Here is a 20,766-nt window from a genome sequence, read left to right as displayed (position 1 = left end):
ATAATTGCACAGAGCAATATCCAATTTTTTTTTTAATGTCCTTGCCAAGTACATACCTCAACTGAATACTGAAGCATAACTGGCATTTAAAAAAGGCTCACTAGTTCTTACTGATAATCTGATGACTTGCATTACCACAAGTTAATATAGTCTACATCTATTAAAGTGGAACCCATATTATTAATCAGATTCCTTTATCTCTGCTCTTTCCCAATCTTAACAAAGCTCTAAACAACAGCTAAATTCCATATTGTTCTCATTGGTGCTGGAAACTGTTACCAGTGCTGCAATTTCAAGGCATAAAGGTCACGGTGTCATCTGTGGTAGTCACATTACTTTAGCTATCACATTAACTGGATCGTGAATAGAATTAGCATACATCATCAAACAGAACTGTATCCAGCAATACTTAACCTGGTGAACATACCCCAATCTTAAGTGTAGTCACTGAAAACATATTTTACATTTTAAATTATAGAACATATCTTAATGGATAAAGAATGATTAGCTATCAAAACACAAGGGAAATTAAGTGCTCAGAAGCATGCATTGATTATTTTAAATTATTGTCTTGGAACATAATGCATCTTTGACTCACTTTCGGATTTGGTATGCTTTTAGTGAGCTTTAGCACATTTACAAGACTTATGGACTATAATTACAAGGGAATTCAGGTAATAGACACATCAGTTATAGGTAACGTGCCTTAACTGGACAATTGCATAAAGACTTGCAACATGCTTGCCACTTGAGCCAACTTATCAATAAGCATCAAATAATATCACTTAATCCCAAGCCTCCAGGATTGCTAAAGTAATGATCAATTTATAAAATGAGTGTTGTGAGGGAGAGAGTTATATTCAAGGTTAAGTAGATTCTTGAAGTCATGTCACACTGTACATCTCATCACAGTTGGGAAGCTGCCTGTGAACCAGAACTTATATTTCCTTGACCGTAATTGTCCAACTTTTTACATGCATCATCTTTCACAAAACGTTCATATGTTTGCAATGGATTTTCAGGAATCAACACAATCTTTCTTAAAGGTGGAATGAGAGAAGTTGTGCAACAAAGAAAATGATGCGAGTATAGACTTACGTACCAGTATGCGTGCGGATGTGAGCAAGGAATGCCAGAGAATTGCTGCTCTTGCACACCTTCCCACAGTACTTGCAGACGTTCCCTCGATTCTCCTGCCGCTCACAGTTTATCTGCTCAGTGTCTTCCACGATGTACTTGTTTACTTCCCTCAGCATTTCCTCATGCTTCTGCTTTATGTGTACAAAGAGGTCCTGCTCTGAATCAAAAGGTGTGCTGCACTTGACGCATTTGAAGGTAGCTCCACCCTCAGGCAACTCTTCCACGCTCTCCTGTTCCATCCTCTGGTGACCAACACTGGCCAAATGCTGATGCAGGTTACTCACTGTGTAGAAGGATTTCCCGCACAGCAAGCAGTGGAAGTGTTTTTCCGCAGAAGGATGCTTCATAGCGATGTGGACGTTCAACCCATTGATACCATCAGCTAAGAACCCACAGTCTTCACAGCAAATACGTTTTGGGTCCTGCAGCAAGGCACCTTTGGCTTTCCTCTTCCTTGCAGGCTGTGAAGGATCGGTCTTGTAAATCGCAACAGCCCACTCGCTGGGTGAGATTCCATCCACTCCCTGGCTATCCTCACTAGTGTCAGTGCCCTCAGGTTTTTCAGTCAATGACTTGTTCTTTAATCGGACAATGGAAGCATCAAACTCAAAATATTTTTGCAGTCCTTTAACCTGGAATTCCATCTTTCGAAGGTCATCGCTTGAACTCTCAGCTGCTTCCACAGTGTCACCGTCCAGGTCTTGTGTCACTTTATTTGCATCCACGGTCTTCTCACTCACAATTGCTTGGCCTTTATTTTGAGCTTCTTCAGCCTCTGTAACCTGATTACAGTCTGCCTCATTTTGCCCAGGCACCTCCGTTGTAGCTGGAGCAGCAATGTCTTCACAGCTGTTCTCAACTTGCTGCACAAGGTTAACTTGAATGTTATCCAGATTCTTCTCTGGCTGCTGAATTCCTGTGACATTCGGATCTCCATCTTCACTCTGTTCTGTGGAGTTACCTTCACTGCCTCCAAGGAGGGATGAAGGTTCCACTCCCAGCTTTGCATCCTCTGGCAAACCACTGTCACTTAACATGTTTGCATTTGGATCAACCATTTCACCTGGTCTGCTACTCAAGTTCACAGTCGATTTAACATCATCTTTCGGACTATCACTTCCTTGGGGTCCCGCTAGATGGTCACCCACTGCTCCAGTCTGAGAAGCTTCAACTTGTAAACCAGTGTCATTGCTTGTCGCATTAGTTTCCTGCACTGTGACTGTGTCTACACACCGACTTGAATTGCCTTCCAGTGGTGCATCACAAACCTGATCGTGAGAGTTTTCCTGTTGCACTGACTCAACTGAAGCAGAATTCAAATCTCGGGAATGACTCTTGGCACCTGGGCAGGTGGTATCTGCATTTAACTTTCCAGGTTCAACTTCAGCACAATTCTCTGAATTCTGCACTGTGGGTAATGTCTCAACAAGTTCTTCTTGGTTAACCATCTCAATTTGGAAGGATTTTTCCTCCGTTTACTGTCGACTCAAACACAGCAGTCGTCTCTTCATGCTCATAAGTTACCTCCTTGCTTTCTGGTAATCTCTCAGGTTCAATGCTTGATGCAAACTCCTGGGTAGCCTCTAGAGGAATTTCTGAAGCTTTCTCCCCCTCATCGCTTCTCCCTTTAAGTGTAGAATTCTCATTCTCTTCCTTCTTATTCCCATCGTTTGCCGCATCAGTTGGTGTTATGGATCCACTCATCTCAGGTTGTCCTTTAACATGATTTAATTTAAGGTAGGATTGACTTTTGAGCTTATGCTTTTCTGTAAAAGCATGTCTCATCATTTCCCGTCTAGTGACAGCATAGTAGTCACAGGCCATGCAGTAGTAGTCAAAATCCTTTGTGTGTTTGCGCTTAACATGCAATTCCAGAGTAGCTTGGGAATAAGCCACAAAACCACAGTACGCACAAGTAGTGGCATGGTTTCCTTTGAGTCGCTTTGAACTTGATGAACTGCCATCCTGCCCCGTACTATTTGATTCCACCTCAAGAATTGCCTCTGGCCCTTTTTGCTCATCCACACGCGACTGATTTTGGACTGACGTTACACTCTCTAAATTTACACGGGTACAGTTTTCAACGACTCCAGCTTGCCCATTTACTTCAGGGATCTCTGGAGTTGAAACTCTGTTGCTTTGCTCAACGCAATCAATTGCAGGAAGTGCAGGAGGATCAGTTCCAACCGTTTGAGGATTTTCCTTATTGTTGTCAGGTGTGATGGCTTTCCTACAGATCTCTACAGGCTTGGAGACATCAGCGCGATTTTTGTGTTTCTTTGTGTTGCAGTGACGGTCCATGTCTCCTTTGGTGACAGTATAGTAGTTACATGCCTTGCAAAAGTAGCTATATTGATGGCTGTGTTTCCGCCTTATGTGAATGTTCAGGTTTGTCACACTGGAAGCCAATAAACCACATTGGGGACACGTTCTGGAGATAGCACCTTTTGGCCGCTCTTTCTTCATGCCTTCTGTTATCGGAAGAACACTGTCTTTTTGAACATTTTCCACATTGGTTGCATCACCTTCTGATATTTCCCAGGTTACAACAAATTCCTCTTTGGATTTCGAAGGCTCAAGGACCTGGACGCAGCCTTTGTCTATCTCACTATTAACATTCCCCAAAGCCCCAGTAGTCTTTATAGTTTTTTGGACATCCTGGATATCGATGGACACCTCTTCCACACATTCATCCACTGATGGCCCTAGGTTTCTTTTCTTAGCATTCTCAATGTGTCTACTCCGTTTAATATGTTTTTCCATAGCTTCTCTGCTAATCGTGTAGAGGCTACATACTTTGCAAAGAAATCGATACTCTTGTGCATGTCGGAGTCTTATGTGCTTCAAAAGTACAGTTGCTGATCGAGCTTTGTAAAAGCAGCTTTTGCACTGCAATTGAAGCCTACTATGTGTTGAACGCCTCAAAATGTTACCTGCAACCACTCTGGCTATAGAAGGTTTCTGGGGATCTTTTAACGAAAGGCCAGATCTTGGAATGGCGAGTTCTGCATTGCCATCTGAGATGATTTTAATTAGATTTTCTTCCCTCGGCTGTTGATTTGCAATTTGTTCCAATGTGTTCTCTTTCTGCGGTGGAAGCAGTTGGCTTGTATGCTGCTCGGAGCCTTCGTGATCAACGAGATCCTCTTCCAGTGCAAAGTGCAGTCTGCATGTTGAGCAGTAAAAGGCCATTTTGTGTTCTTGGCTCATGTGCTCCTTCAGAGCCCCTTCATCTGTGGTCACAAACGTGCAGAGCCGACAATCAATTTGAGAGAAATTTAATTGATGCCTATTGCTTTGACAATGCTTTTCAAAGTCACCCTTTGTGACACAAGCATAGCCACACGGTTGACAGTGGAAGTCCATTTCTTTTGTGTGGCGCCTCTTTATGTGAACCTCCAACCCTTTTCTGTTCTGAAACACATGACTACAGTAGGAGCAAGTGCGAAGGGCTTTGCGGTCGGCCGGGCTTAGCTTCATTTCAGGGTTCTCAAGGTTGGGGCCTTTATTATCTCCAATGTTGGTAGACGGGGACACGAGGTTTTGAACCTGGGACGTACTTTCTGTGTTGTTTTTAACTAGTGTTGGTTCATGAAGAACAACTGGTGTAGTTGTTTGGCCTTCTTCATTTCCATTTGGGCAACTTATTGTAGAAGACTTCTTGTTTTCTACATTCACATCATCGGTTACCATTGATGAGGCTGCATCACCAGGTTCCGCTTCATTCTCAGGTTTATCGTCTTGTTTGTCTGTTGCTCTGACATTTTTACCTTTCGATTTTACACCCCCGTTTCTCTTTCCAGGAGGTTTGCCTCTACTTGGCTGGAAATCAGGAATAACCTCTCTACGACGAGGATGCCGGTCTCTGCCTTGGCACTTATCCTTTGTCAAAAGACTTCTTCGTCCTCGAAGGTTTTGAGAAAGCCTCTGTTTCCTCACCAATTCATGGGAAAGCCCACTTCTCGTGCGCCGAATATGTTCAGAGTTGTCCGTGCATCGCCCACTACGTGGTCTCAAACCACTAACGGTACCTTCTTCAGAGCACTTTAATCTTTGTTTGCCAACCTGTTCCTTGAGAAGATGAGTTGGCTCCTTTACTCTTCGTGAAGTTCTTTGGGGCATTGTTTTTCCAGCACAGCTATCATCAAGCTCTGCTCGTTCATCTGTTTTACTGGATGCAGCTTCTTCACAGTGATCATTACCTGGATGCTTGGATTTCTCAAAACACTTTGCACTTCCGTTATTCTTCTGCGCAGAGCTTTTGCTCCTTGTTCTTCCCAAATTTTCGGGTTTCTTGCTCAAATTTAAGTCATTGGAATTAATGCATTTTGCTCTGTCCACTTTGCCTTTTGAACCAGATTCGGCGGGAGGCCTCTTTTTGGAGAGCAAATGTATATATCCACCTCGTGCCGCAAGATTCTTACGGCGGAGGTGGGTTTTCCCATGGCAATGGGTTTTCAGTAGGTTTTCATCGTAACACCGGAAGCCACACAACTCACAGCTTAAACTTTCTTTTTGCACATGATTTTGTTTGAGATGTGCCTGCAAAGCTGCTCCACTCTCTGCCTTGAATTTGCACTGAGGGCAAACATGGGCTTTGGACCTTTTAGAATGATTCTCCTTAATGTGTTTGTCCAAGTCATAGCGCGAAGGCAACAACAGGCCACAAAGCCTACAGTTAAATCCTTCCTTTGTGCCTGTATTTTTCCTTGTGCCTTTCGATAGCTTTTTGTGGAGAATTGAAGAAAGGTGCTTTCTATGGCTCTTCTTTGATAAGCTGGTAACATTACAGATCTCACAGACAAGATCATTGTCATTGAAGTGAAGTTGCTTTGTGTGAATTTTTAGTGCAATTTTGTTTCTCGCTGTAAAGTTGCAAGAGGCGCATGGCAGAGCTGCTCCTGCTTCAATCTTGTTAGTCTGATTCTGGCAAACTCCAGTTTGGTCTTCTGCAACTCCCTTGACATCATTTTGCACTTCACTGGTATGCATCTGAGATTGCTTCAGGTCAGATGGCAGAATTGGCAGTGAATTGGTCTCTGCGACCACAGTGTTCCTGCTATCGTGCGATCCTTCCAAAGTGTCAAGTTTTATTCTTTTGGCCGGAGGGTCACCAGCAGATGGCTGCTTGCTACCTTGTGTCCCGATATTACTTTGATATGCATCGGAGTCCACCTTTAATTCCAGATCACCACTGCCACCCAAGTCCTTCGCATCTTCAGGCCCAGTGGTTGCACCTTGCCTGCAGTTTTCGCTCACCTCACTTTCTGGATCTTCAACCAATGCATGTGACACCTCCATTCCCTCGCTTTGTTCTTTGCGCTTGGTTGACCACTGATGAAGAGCAGGCACAGAATCTTTGGATCCTTCACTTAAATCCATTGGCGCGGCATAAGATTGGACAATTTCATGTTGCTGGAACAGAACGTCAGTGGAATAGAACTCTCTCCGTTCCTTTTAACCTTAAATGTAACAAGAAAAAAAAAAGTTATACAATTGTGGTCCAGAAATTTAAAAATAGGAACAAAAATTACACACCACACAAGCTACATTAACCAAAAGAGTAAATGGAACCTCTAAGATGAAGTGAGTTTTTTTTAATATTTGTGTTGGGAGGGTCATTTCTAATGTACAGAAATGTAACGGCGATATTTTGTCACTCACTGCATAGACAAAAATTGCTTTAAATCACAACACTTGCTTTAACAGTGGATGTGCATTCAGAAGAAAAATATTAATGCACCATAGTAAAAAATGACAATAAATGGGCTCCACTGTGTATCTTTCTGCTCATGAATGTCTTCATTTATAGTGCAATAGTGTGTAATTATTGCAAAGTATATTGTTGAATTCTGAAGTAAAAAATTATGGGTTGTCAGAAGATTCAAAAAAGGAATTCAAATGAAGAGAGCTAGGTATGCCATGGCTACCTATATAATACAATATTTATACAAGTGATCGCATCTGCATTGCTGTGAAGATGCCCTGCATAAAGCACTCACACAATGATGAGACAATGTGGCACTGGCCTCTCTGTTAGCAAGGGATGTTAATGATTGCACAATTAATGCAAAGACACCTGATGGAATGTGAATTGGGTAAATTATTACTCAAGACAAAATGTGACATTTCAGATGGTTGTGGTTTGTACTTTGGAATCTTCTGATAAGGTTAGGGAATTGTGAATCTGGGGAATTCTCTGCCTCAGAAATATGTGGAGGCCAATTCTCTGGATGGTTCCAAGAGAGAGTTAGATAGGTCTGTTAAAAATAGCGGAGTCAGGAGATATGGTGAAAAGGCAGGAACGGGGTACTGAATGTGAATGATCAGCCATGATCACAGTGAATGGCGGTGCTGGCTCGAAGGGACGAATGGCCTACTCCTGCACCTACTGTCTATTGAAAGGGTTAATAGAGCAGTGCAAAATCAAATGTGGAAAATTAGCAGAGGAATCCCATATATTCACATACACAGAGACATGAATTTTCTGGTTGCATTTTGATGTGTTGCAAACAGGAAACAAACCATTGTGTCTCCAGAGAGACAGTAGGAGTGCATATAGTTCTGCTATAGGGAGGTTGCACAGCAGTCGAGGTCACGACCCGTGACCCGTACTGTTGCCACGCAACACCTTCTGGAGTACATACTGTGAACGTCAGGTAGGCACTTATTATGGCTGCCAGTACAGCGAGCCCTTCTGTCCCAGCATCCGGACTCCACGCTGACTGGTTCCACACTCGTGGACCCCGGGCCGTCTGTCCCCGCTGCCGTGAGGGGTGGGTGGGGGGGGGGGGGGGGGGGGGGGGGGGGGGGGGTGCCAGTGCCGCTACAATGACTCTAGGTGGGCGGAGGGACCAGACTGTCCCCAACTCTGCTGCAGCTGACGGGGACGTTGCCGGGTTTTTGTCCCTGTGTGTCCGCTGCCCGGAGCCATGGCCCCGCTCCACCCAGCCCCGTGTGTGGGCGCTGCCGACCCACTGCCCGTGACAGTGCGACCCAAAGCGGTAGACGGGGTGGAGGGCGGCTGTGGCCGGACAGCGTTGACTCCTGGGGGAGAGTGGGGGCTGTCCCGAGGGATGCGCTCCTTCGGCCGCTTACACCTTGGTGCTCGGGTTCAGAGCAAAGATACTAGAGCATTTGGTTCAGAGCGCTCAGTCACCCTCCACAATTATTTACAGAGCAAAAATTGACCATTTTGGCGTTTTTTAACAGGTAAGAAAGCACATATTTTGTGTTTTAACAGTGTATGCCAGAGGCTGCCATGTCCTCCAGAAGGATTGAGCGGCTCCGTGCGTCATGCCCTTTGTCGATGACCTTACGTGCAACCCCCCCCCCCTATAGTGTGTGTTTCCGTAACACAAATTTGACATAACGCGAGTGAAGAATTTGGGAGCATCATTTGCATTATGAAGTCTCAATCGTTTGTAACTCAGAATTGGAGACCATTTTAAAGTTACTTTGGAAATTGACTATCAGAAAATAAGTTGGCTTGAATTGAGGCAGTACAGGGAAAAAAGCATTTCCACAGTAATCAGACCCTATTGTCTCTTATGGACGTAGTTGCTACTTTAACCTATTGAATTTGTCAAGCAATCACATCTATTGACATTTGCACAATGATACTCTATTAAACAATATAACATAACTCCTTTGGTATTTTAGCTTGCAGTAACAAAAATAAATGTTTTGCTCTTGGAAAGACGTGTATTTTGGATATTCTGCAGGATAAAAAACTTTTTTACAGTACTACAAAGCTTGTTACTTGTTACAAGTCCGAAACTCTCAAATCCCTAACTCCTTTTCTCCCATTGACAGAATTATTTTTGTAACGTAATTTTCTACAGCAAGAGATTTCTTAGGAATGCAACTATTGCATTGTAGCAGAACTACCTGTGCATTACTTGCTCAGAAAAACAATGCATCATGATAAATGTACTGATAGATGTCTTTATGATTAAAACAACTAACATTAAGGGTCATGTATTCAAACCAGAGTAAGCAAGAGTATACCTTCATAATTGAACCAAAGGGTTTGATTCTCGGTAATTGATTTCAAACACAGAGAGAAGTTTATTAAACTGTGCAAGTAATTCACAAGTTGAGAGGTGTTACTGCACTTAGTCAACTATATACAGTAGACTCTGTAATCTTGCTGACATGATCTGTGCTTAAAGCAGAGTTAACCAACAGTTTAACTACTTTCACAAGGCGATCTGAGGATATCATTCAAGGACAAGTGACAACTAACTGACGGCCATTGCAACACCAATAAGTCATTGAAATAATACCAAAGGTATTGGGTACAACCAAGAGTTTTATATAAATCTAAACTAAGTTTGCAACTTCACTCAATTATTTTTCCATTAGACAGATACTAAAAGCAGAATGTGCAAGTCCTGCCTGTTCATGGCGGAACTTCCACCCGCTATTTCCATGTTGGTCACATGGGACCACAGGGAAAAGGAGTTGCCAGTGCAAATCTGCCTCGCAAAAAAATATCAGCAACTCCACCCTACTAATCTTGTGCTTCCACTACCTGCAACCTCCGGCAACCACCTGCAACCTCCAGCAACCACCTACAACCTCCGGGAACCGCATGGAAACATCGGGTGGGGTGCAAAGTCTCTAGAGGTTTCCTTTCAGGTTTCCTATGTGGGACAGGGGCATTAGAAGATAAAGGGGCCTGCACCGCAATTGATCTTACAAGGATTCCGACCACAAAACATTGTCTATTCCTGGTCTCCAGTGGTGCTCGCTGATGAGCTGAGTTACTCCAGTACTTTCTTTTGTAAACCAACATCTGCAGTCCCTTGTGTCTACAAGTTTAGTGGGAAATATTTTTTTCTTGCTTAAGTGGCATACATATTGTAGACAGAAAAAGCTGGCGTAACTCGGTAGGCAGGCAACATCTCTGGAGAAAAGTAATGGGTGACGTTTCGGGTTGAGACCCTTCTTCAGATTCGAACACAAAACATCACCCATTACTTCTCTCCAGAGATGCTGCCTGTACCGCTGAGTTACTCAAGTATTTTGTGTATATCTTTGGTTTAAAGCAGCATCTGCAATTCTGAGGCCCAGCAAGAGTCTCCTAGTATACTAAAACAAGGAAATTTGTGTGAGTTAAGAAAGCATTGATGATCGGTCTAGTACTTCTTAAAGGGGCAGTACTGCTCTTGATTGTCATGGTGAGCTAGGCATGACATTTATTTCTACGTGTGTGGTGGGGCATGAAAGAAGGGAAATATTATCAACCACGTTAGTAGGATTAAATGACATATCAACAATCAACATCCGCCTTCACATAACAGAGGCCTCCTACTGAGAAAGGTTAAAAACGAATGGATGTTATGATGGGTATTCATCATTCATTTTGACAAGCTTTTAACATTTTGGAAATATCAGCAGCAGTTTACATTATTTTAATGAAAAATGCCTTATGGATTCATCAAGAAAATTGATTCATCAAGCCAAGCAAGTTGGATGGACAGAAAAAGCAGACATCAATCAGGTGTAAAAGCTTATAGTTACATGAATAAAGAAAGCACAACAGCATGAATAGTTTGTGATTATTTCTCAATTGCACATAACAGCAGAAACACATAATGGTATCTTTGATTCTGAACAGGTGAGAAGACAAGTCCTGAAGTAACTTAGCAGTTCAGGCACATCTCTGGAGAACATGGATAGGCAATGTTTTGCGGTAGGACCCTTTATCAGACTTTAATGGGGCGAGTAAGCTGGAAAACAGGTGAAAACAGGTGAAACCTGGTAAGTGATCTCTGGATACAGGTAAGGTGGGTTTGATTGCAGATAGGTAGACAAAGACTAGAGATTAAAAGGAGACAAAGATAAGAAGACTGAAATGTAAAGCTAGAGGGAGGGAGCCCTAAACTGGACTCCTAGGCTTGTTTCTGGTACTCATTTTTAGGCTGTGCTTTAACCCACAACCTGCTGACTCAGTCAAGAATGCAACCAAATGAACTGTGGCTAACATTATAATTAGAGCCAGGATGTTTAGGCACTAATAAAGTCTGAAATAGGCAGGCAAAAAGGCATAATAAAATTACAAAAAAGGCACGAAAAGGCATTTATTTACAAAAAAAGGCATAAAAGGCATGTATTTCCACCACCAAAATATGGTTAAAAATGATAATATAAAGGTATACTACATTAAATGACCAAAGTTGCCTGGTTGCACATAATTACTAGCATTTTTTTTTTTCAAATTAACTGGTGTAAAACTATGCCGTCTAGCAGACAGAATATGCTTCAGTTGTAAAAAACTTAATTCTACCTGAGCTGAGGTCACTGGTGCATACCCGAAACAAGCTACCGACTCTCTATTCATGTTGATATCGTGTGCATTACAATTACCTTTGAGAACTTATATTTATATTTATGTAACTTTGAACTATATTTTATATTTCTTCAAGATTTTTGTTAGCTAAAATCCCTCTCTCACATTTTCCTTGTATATCTTTACCTACATCGCCAGGAATTTTACGGATATTAGTCAGTTACTTTGTTGAAAACCTGCAAGTTATTCCCTAATGTTTTGCCACGTTTCTCAAGGGAAGTGATAACTTGTGGGAAGTTTGCAAAATTGGAAGCAATAAACACAAGATCGCGGTGGAGGGAATGTACCCCACCTAGTCAAAACGCGTTGAGGAGCTAGCAGAATCTGAGATGCCATTTTCTTGAACAACTGCACACGTGACGGTGCTTTAAGGAAGATTTTCTTGACATTGGAAACTGGGCAATCGACATTTGGAAACAAGCTACATATGTGCTCGGCAATTCTATGAAGTCCTTGAGCTAAGCATGTCAAATGCAACATTTTGGGGATAAAGCTTTAAGAGCACAAGCAGCTTTTTTCATGTACGGAGCTGCATCAGTCACAAACAGAAGAATATTCTCGTGTTTTATACCTTCTGGCCAAAGTGAAGTGAAGTTGTAAACAACTGAGCAGTAGTTGAGCTGTTTGACTTCTCCAATACTTCCGATGTCAACAAATACTCCTTTGATTGTTGACTTGCCTCCAGTGTACCGATGACCACATTGGCAACATATCTCCCCACAGCATCAGTTGTTTCCTCTATTGAGATCCATATTTTGTTGCATGCAACTTCATCTCTAATTTTGCTGCACAACAATGTTGAAGTTGCTGTAAACATAATTTTTCCATAATGATGACTCGCTTGGTATATGTTCCTCTGTGAATTTCTCTAAAAAAACTCCGAAAGATTTGTTTTCCAATTTCCACAGTGGAATTCCAGCATCAATGAATGCCTTTTCCAGCATCTGCAGTTCTTTCTTAAATAGATCTTGGAGAAGGCTGAACCAGCGGGCAGCGGCACAACGAATGAACGACCGACGGTGGCGCCCACGGTTTTGCACCGGTAGTGGAAATGTTCTTGTAAGTTATACTATGTTAACATGTTAATAACATTAATATTAACGTGCTAGCATAGAAAACGTCATGTAAACACGGTACAATTAGAGAAAATAGCACGATCTTTTAGCAAAACGGCAAAAAAAGGCTGATTTAGGCACTAGATCGTGGAAAAGGCATTATCTTGGTGAAAGCATCAAAAAAGGCATGAAAAGGCACATGGCATTTATGGCAAAATCCTGGCTCTAATTATAACCAAAAGAAAGGGGGTGGGAGGCGTGGATTGTGCTGGTGAACACACTTACACTAACATTGTGGAACAGAAGATTTTCTAGAGAGCTTGTTTTATAACCAAGAGTCCAGCAGATGTTGCTTACAACACCTACAAAGTTTCAGGGAATGACTGCAATATTCTGCAAACATTGCCATCAATAAAGATTGTACAAGCCTGCTCAGGCCTACTTTGGAAAGAGATTAAATATTACTTGTAAAATATGAAATACATTTGAACTAATAAGCAAAAAATTGCAGTGACCAGAGTAATTATTTAAATAATTGCTGTTAACTGGTAGGAGAGATGTGTGCTCTGAACCAGAGTTGGTGAGACATGGATTAAGTTATGTGTCCTTTGGCATATTAGTATTTATGCTGCAAATTGCTGAGTTGGTCAAAAATATAATTGATGAATCCTTAAAACTGAATGTCTTATAGTAAAACCTGCTGAGTACAGAACAATGAAGAAGCTGGGAAGGGGAGCAACTGTAAACTATAAATTTGTTAGGCAAGGTTATTACAAATAACAGTAAGGCGGATGAAACCAAAGCTGATCATTCATTCAAATTGCAGTACAGGGTTAAAGAATTGAATGCCCCCCTGCTATCCTAACTTCCTAATGTGTCCCTTCATTTAAAGTTATCTTGCCGATTTAATTAGCCCTGAAGTAAACCAGGATTTGTGCAACTACAGATAGAGACTTGTTATGGAATCTGAGAGCTTCACTGGGGAATTAGCATGAAATAAAGAAAATGGCTACCTGCCAGTTCGATGTCATGAGGTGCAGGCATTTATAGATTACCACATACATTGAATGATGGGGTACAGAACCAAAATCCTGCAGGGTCTTTTCATTCAGCTCCTCTACAAATGAGCTTCTGCAAAGAAGTTCTCCTCAGCTGCCTGAGGGCATTCCAATAGCAGTAGGGTGCTGCACTCCTGACAGCAGCCCTATTCTCCATATCAGTGTTAGCAATTATTCTGAGCCACTGATTCCAAACCTAAAGATGAGGTATTATGTAAGCAAAACCGTCAGTAAATGGCACCGACTAATTTAAAAAAAGAAAACAATGGAGTAGTGGCAAAGGAGATTCACAAGTGCAATCCACAAATCTAAAAAGGTTAACCGATCAAGATTGATGAAATGACAGGTTAATTTGTTTGTGTTTTTGGTTATTTAAAATCACATTTTAGCAGTATTTGAACAGGGCCTCTGGGAGAAGTAAGAAAGTAATTTTGTGTTTACCAAGAGGACAGATAGGCCATGGGTTGGAAGCTGTTTCCAGAGATTTGTGAGGCCGATAAAATGGAAAACAACTGGATGAATGAAACAAAACACAATATTCTGGAGGAACTCAGTGGGTCAGGCAGATGCTGTGGAGGAAATGGAAAGGTGGTGTTTCGGGCTGGAACCGTTTTTCGGACCGATTGTATTAGGGGGAGAATGCTGGAAAAGAGAGGTTGGGGCAAGACAAAGACTGGCATGAGATACTCTCCCCCTTCATACTATCTCTGACACCTTTCTCCCCTTTGTTGATTTCTCCATCTTCATGACAGGGGACAGACTATCGACCGACGTCTACAACATCATCGACTTCATCGGGGCTGCCTCCTGCACCTGAGTAGAATTCATTGTTTTCATTAACTTCACCATTACGTTTCACCCTGCTCTCAAATGTATCTGTATTATCTCTGACACCTCTGCCCCATTTCTTAATCTCTCCCTTTCCATCACAGGGGACAGACTATCGACTGACGCCTACTACAAACCTATCAACTCCCAGTTATCTGGACGACACAACCTCCCACCCTGTCTCTTGCAAAGACATTATCCTCTACTCTCAGTTTCTCCGTCGCCGCTGCATCTACTCCTAAGATGAAGCTTTACATTCTACGACATCTGAGATTTAGCAAATGTGAATTCCCCCCTGCTCTCATAGATGGGTCCCTCACCTGCATTTCCTGTGTTCCACAGTTCTGCTCTCACTCCCTCTTCCCCCCCAGACGGAACAAGAATAGAATCCTCACCTTTCACCCCACCAGCCTCTGCATCCAACACATCATCCTCGAATCATTTCAGTCACCACCAACATGATGGATGGCAGATAGATGGAGACAGTGACAAAGGACAGAAGTACAAAGAACATAAAAAGGTATCAGAACAGGAGAGAAAATGAGTGAAATGTAAAGCCAGAGGGGGGGGGATATGGGCAGAAAGGGAAGGGAGGAAGAGGACAAAGGAGAGATAAAAGGGAATGAGGGACTTTGGGCTGGAAGATTAGTGTACAAAGAAAGGAAAAGGAGCAGAGTGAATGCATGGGAAATAGTGGGAGAAATTAGTACAGACTGGGATGGGGGCACACAGGAAAGAGAGGCAGGGTATGAGGGTTGAAATCGGAGAATCCAACATTGAAATCGGAGAATTCAATGTTCATACCATTGGGCTGTAAACTCCCCAAGCAGATTATGTGCTTTACTGAATAGAAGATACTACAGTCTTCCTTGGGGAGAAGATACATTTCTTCTTTATAAAGGACAAAAAATTAGAACGTTTTAAAGAAACAAGACCGCAACATTCTGTAATATCCATTTCTTTCTCTAAGTGCGGGCTGAGGAGGATGAAGTAAAAGATAATGTGGCTAATCTCAATCTTGCACAAGCACCAAGACAAGTTCTTAATTAAAAATAGCAAGCTCCTCCTTGTTTTTGACATGCTTCCTTTTACCACCGCCTAAAACCTCACAGATAAGGGGTGAACATCTTATGGAGAGGGAATGGTCAGCTGGATGCTGAATGGCTACTAACTATAGCAAGAGCATATAGAACTGGGGCAACGATTCAAGATAAGGGGAACTAATTTTAACACAGGCAGTTGCGAGCTCTCTGTTCCAGAGGGCTGTGGGTGCTCGGTCAATGAATATGTTCAAAGCAGAAATCAATAGCTTTTTGATATTAGAGGAATCCAGGGACATGCTGATCAAATGGGATAGCTTGCTTTAAGTACATTGATTGGCCATGATCTTATTGAATGGCAGATTATGCTTGAGGAGATGTGGCCACCTCCTGTTATTTCTTTTGATCTTATACTTGTCTTACGTTATTTTAGAATTCATTTGCAACCTTCGCTGAGCAACATCTCTGCCTCGAAGTCACAGGATCTCAGTGAATATCCACCCAAAACACTTGAGCACAAAAATCTTTGCACAGTCAGCCACTTGCAGATGATTAAACCAAGACCACACAGCTCTCTTGAGTGAACACAGTAGATCTTGTGTCATCATCCAGCAGAATAGGGGAGTTATCTCCAGCACCCTGTCACTAACCCTCATTCAACATCACTAAAACACATCATCTGGCCATTATCACACTGGGAGTTTGCAGAGACAAATTGACTGGCATGTCAGATTCAGATTCAAATTCAGACTAGTTTATTGTCATCTACACCAGGGCGCAATGAAATTCCATGTTCACATGAAGCTCATAGCGTAAACAAAAAAGTATATATACGGTAATGATTAATATAACAATAAATAAATAAGTGCAAAACAGCAGAATGTACAAAGACTGTAATGCAAAAATTTTTTAAAGTACAATAATAAAATAACTAAATGAGGTAAAGTTAAGAATAAGAATATGAGGCAGTACCCCTGGGAAAGAGGTGTGAAAGAGCTGAATAGTTCATGGGCCTGCTAACAGAAGGGTAAAAGCTGTTCTTAAGTCGGAACATCCAGGATTTCAAGTTCCTATATAGAAACATAGAAAATAGGTGCTGGAGGAGGCCATTCGGCCCTTCGAGCCAGCACCGCCGTTCATTGTGATCATGGATGATCGTCCCCTATCAATAACCCGTGCCTGCCTTCTCCCCATATCCCTTGACTCCACTAGCCCCTAAAGCTCTATCTAACTCTCTCTTAAATCCATCCAGTGATTTGGCCTCCACTGCCCTCTGTGGCAGGGAATTCCATAAATTCACAACTCTCTGGGTGAAAAAGATTTTTCGCACCTCAGTCTTAAATGACCTCACCTTTATTCTAAGACTGTGGCCCCTGGTTCTGGACTCGCCTGACATTGGGAACATTTTTCCAGCATCTGCCACGAGAAGATAGAAGGGTGAGAAGGGAATGGCCAGGGTGGCGGGCATCCTTGACATTGTTTCAGGCCTACCTGATGCAATGGACAATGAAGATGAACTGGATGGGTTGAATTGACGGACTGGGCTGTGTTCACCACTCTCTGCAAGTTCAGGCGGTCAAGAGCATTGCTTTCCTGGTATCTTCCCGATTTTCACCCTGTAACTACCCTCATTATTGCTGCCCATCTGGCCGACAACAGTGGTATTATCGACCAACTCAACGATTGAGTTGGCACTGCACTTGGCCAGGATGAGTGCACAGGAAGTATTCCAGGGGAGGGGCACCAGTGTTGGGGGTTCTTAAAGGGTTGGACAGGCTAGATGCAGGAAGATTGTTCCCGATGTTGGGGAAGTCCAGAACAAGGGGTCACAGTTTAAGGATAAGGGGGAAATCTTTTAGGACTGAGATGAGAAAAACATTTTTCACACAGAGAGTGGTGAATCTCTGGAATTCTCTGCCACAGAAGGTAGTTGAGGCCAGTTCATTAGCTATATTTAAGAGGGAGTTAGATGTGGCCCTTGTGGCTAAAGGGATCAGGGGGTATGGAGAGAAGGCAGGTACGGGATACTGAGTTGGATGATCAGCCATGATCATATTGAATGGCGGTGCAGGCTCGAAGCACCTAGTCCTGCACCTATTTTCTATGTTTCTATGTTGAGGGTCAGGGTGGAGGAAATTTCATGACCAATTCTAACCAACTGTAGTGTCTTCTATACTTGATAAAGCACCTCATTTCAGAAGTAGGTCATTGGCTATAAGACAATAGTGACATCCTGAAAGAAATGTAAAAGGCACTATAAAATGCGTCTATCTTTCAAATGCGCAAATATTTATGAAGCACACTCTCCACGCTTTCCCCATTTATCCAATTCCCTTTTGAAGGCACACAAAAATGCTGGAGAAACTCAGCGGGTGCAGCAGCATCTATGGAGCGAAGGAAATAGGCAACGATACGGGCCTAAACCCGAAGGGTTTCGGCCCGTAACGTTGCCTATTTCCTTCGCTCCATAGATGCTGCTGCACCCGCTGAGTTTCTCCAGCATTTTTGTGTACCTTCGATTTTCCAGCATCTGCAGTTCCTTAAACTCTCTTTTGAAGGCTCTTGTTGAACCTACTTCCACCCCATTTCTACATTGTAGCAGCTTGCTGTTTAAATAAAATTATACATATCTCTAATCTTTCTTCAGAGAGTTAATTACAAAAATGCTTTAATTTATATAGTGGCTCATTATATCAGAGTGTCTCATAGGACTGTGCAGCATGAACTGCTTTTGAAGGACACTGCTGGTCATTCTGCATGACCAACATTGCAGCAAGGATGAATTGACTGGTTAATCAGTCATTTTAGCCGTATTAGTTTCGGAGAAATAGAATTTGAATGGTTACAAAAAAAATCAATGATACAACTTACAAATGTGTCCCTGAAAGGCAGGTCATCTGCACACTTCCAGATTTTGCCATGCTGAATAATCTAGATGCATCAGGGTAGGGAGAAAAATAATATTAAAGCCTATGTCATTTTACATTTTCAATGAGCTGGATGAGCGAGGCCATTCGGTTCACTGCCAGAGAAGGCAAGGAAAAACAACTCTCTTAACAACCCATGACAGTAGTGATGTGCAAAATCAACCAAGATATGCACCGTGAGTTAAGATTCCTCAGGATCTGCAGGTTGATTAATCTCGCTGCATAGTTTGCTTTATAGAAACTGCATCTTATCCTGAGCTTTCCATATATTTGTAAAACCTGTTGGATTTGCAGAGCAATCGACAATTAACTCCTCTCATTATGCCAAGGCTGGAAGTGCTTAATGAAAGCACTTCCTAAAAATGTGATTGGTGTTACTGCAATGCTAATCAGTTCATCACAAAATGAGAATCGAAACTGGTACCCTCGTCCCTGTATGAAGTAATCTCTACTTAAAGATTATAAAAGTTTCAAATGTTATGTTTTTTTAATTAATCTTTCTCTTGCTCTATCTCTTTCTATACCAAATTTAAATTGTCCTATTTTTCTATAGTTCCCTTTTTCTTTTGTTTCCTTTCCATTTTCCTCAGTTCTTAAATCTCAAATGTATCCTTTACTTTTCCTCAGTTGTTAAATCTCAATCTTAAATACAAGATGCAGCCTAACCAAAGTGTTGTAAAGCTGAAACATGATTCCATGACAATTAAATTCAATGCCCTGACCTATGATGGAAAGCATACCATACACCTTCTTAACTACACTATCTACTTGCTGCTACTTTCAGGAAGTTATGGTCTTGGACCTCATGATCCCTCTGTATATCAATGCTGCAAAATGTCTTGCCATTAATTGTGTACTTTCTTCTTACATTCAAACCCCCTACCTGAAACACCTAACACTTGCTCTGCCATTTGCCATTCCTCTAGCCATATATGTTACTGATCCATCTTCTATCTATACTATTACTAAAACTCTCATCTTGACCACTTCCGGTGTGCGTTGTAATTAAATTTGTGCAAAAACACTACCCTATATCGCTAGGATTTTTTTGCCACCTTACTCTCCGTCTCCTCTACTCCAAGACACCACGTTTTATTCTGATCGGTGAAATATGAGAAAAGTTGCGAAGGTATAAAAAAATCGTGAGATTAACAGATTGGTTTTCCCGCCTGTCAGTCACCATGAAGGTAACGCCCCTTCTGGCACCCGCTGGAGAATAAATCCCCGGAGGCGGGGCTGAGTAAAAACAAGCTAATTGATTGCGCAAAAGTGGAGTCGGGAAAGCTGCTGTGTTGAATTGGGAAAGCCGGTATGTGGAGTCGGGAAAGCCACTGTGTGGAGTTGGGAAAGCCGCTGTGTGGAGTCAGGAAAGCCACTGTTGGGAAAGCTGCTGTGTGGAGTCGGGAAAGCTGCTGTGTGGAGTCGGGAAAGCCGCTGTGTGGAGTCGGGAAAGCCACTGAGTTGGGAAAGCTGCTGTGTGGAGTCGGGAAAGCTCCTCATTCGCCTCTCTGAATAATGTGGGATAGATCCTATCAGGCCCTAGAGATCTATCCACCTATATGTTTTCAAGAGACCCTACGCCATCTCCTTCTTGATCTCAAACTGCCCTAGCATATTAATATACCATGCACTGATCTCCACACCCTTCTCCTTGGTGAATACAGATGCAAAGTACCCGTTTAGTGCCCCATCTACTTCCTCTAACTCCAAACATTACTTCCTTCCTTAATCCTCGAGTGGTCCAACCTTCTCCCCCGTTAACCTCCTTTTAAAAATATATGTATAAAAACCCCAGGGATTTTCTTTAATCTGACTTGTTAATAAGATTTCAGAGCTCCCTTTGGCCCGACCGTTCTGTCCTTGGCCATATCCATTGCCTGAGTGAGGCCACACGCAAACTGGAGGAACACAACCTCATATTCCGTTTGGGTCTTTCCCCTTCGACCGACATTCCTCCCTCTGTCTATATGTTTCACTCCTCTTCTCTTTTCATCTGACATCTTTTTTTCTTCTTGATATCTGTAAGCTTTGCCATTTATTCCACCCATCTGCTGATCAAACCTCCCCCCTTACCTTACTCCACCTGGACTATCCTCACACGTATCCACCTATCACTTGTGTAGGATGGAACTGCAGATGCTGGTTTAAACTGAAGATAGACACAAAATGATGGAGTAACTCAGCGGGACAGGCAGGATCTCTGGAGAGAAGGAATGGGTGAGCCCGCTGAGCTACTTCAGCATTTTGCGTCTATCTTCCACCTTCTCCTTTCCAGTTTGCTCCCCCTACTACAATTAGTCTGAAGAATGGTCCTGATCTGAAACATCACTCATCCATTTCCCTTCTGCATTTTGCGTTTTA

General features: G+C 42.4%; 1 protein-coding gene across 1 annotated transcript in view; it reads right to left on the bottom strand.

Moving 5' to 3' along the window:
• The window catches only part of LOC129696654 (zinc finger protein 407-like), a 528,355-nt gene that overhangs the window by 475,406 nt on the left and 32,183 nt on the right, over nt 1-20,766 (bottom strand). Inside the window, 2 exon segments of the mRNA XM_055634746.1 lie at nt 1,103-2,615; nt 2,617-6,602. Of these exon segments, the coding sequence (XP_055490721.1) occupies nt 1,103-2,615; nt 2,617-6,522 (5,419 nt within the window). The 5' untranslated portion in view covers nt 6,523-6,602.

Source organism: Leucoraja erinacea, chromosome 4 (assembly GCF_028641065.1).
Source record: "Leucoraja erinacea ecotype New England chromosome 4, Leri_hhj_1, whole genome shotgun sequence".
NCBI classification, from domain to species: Eukaryota; Metazoa; Chordata; class Chondrichthyes; order Rajiformes; family Rajidae; genus Leucoraja; species Leucoraja erinaceus.
Note: the sequence above shows the minus strand (reverse complement) of the source record. Positions and strands in the feature narration are given on the sequence as shown.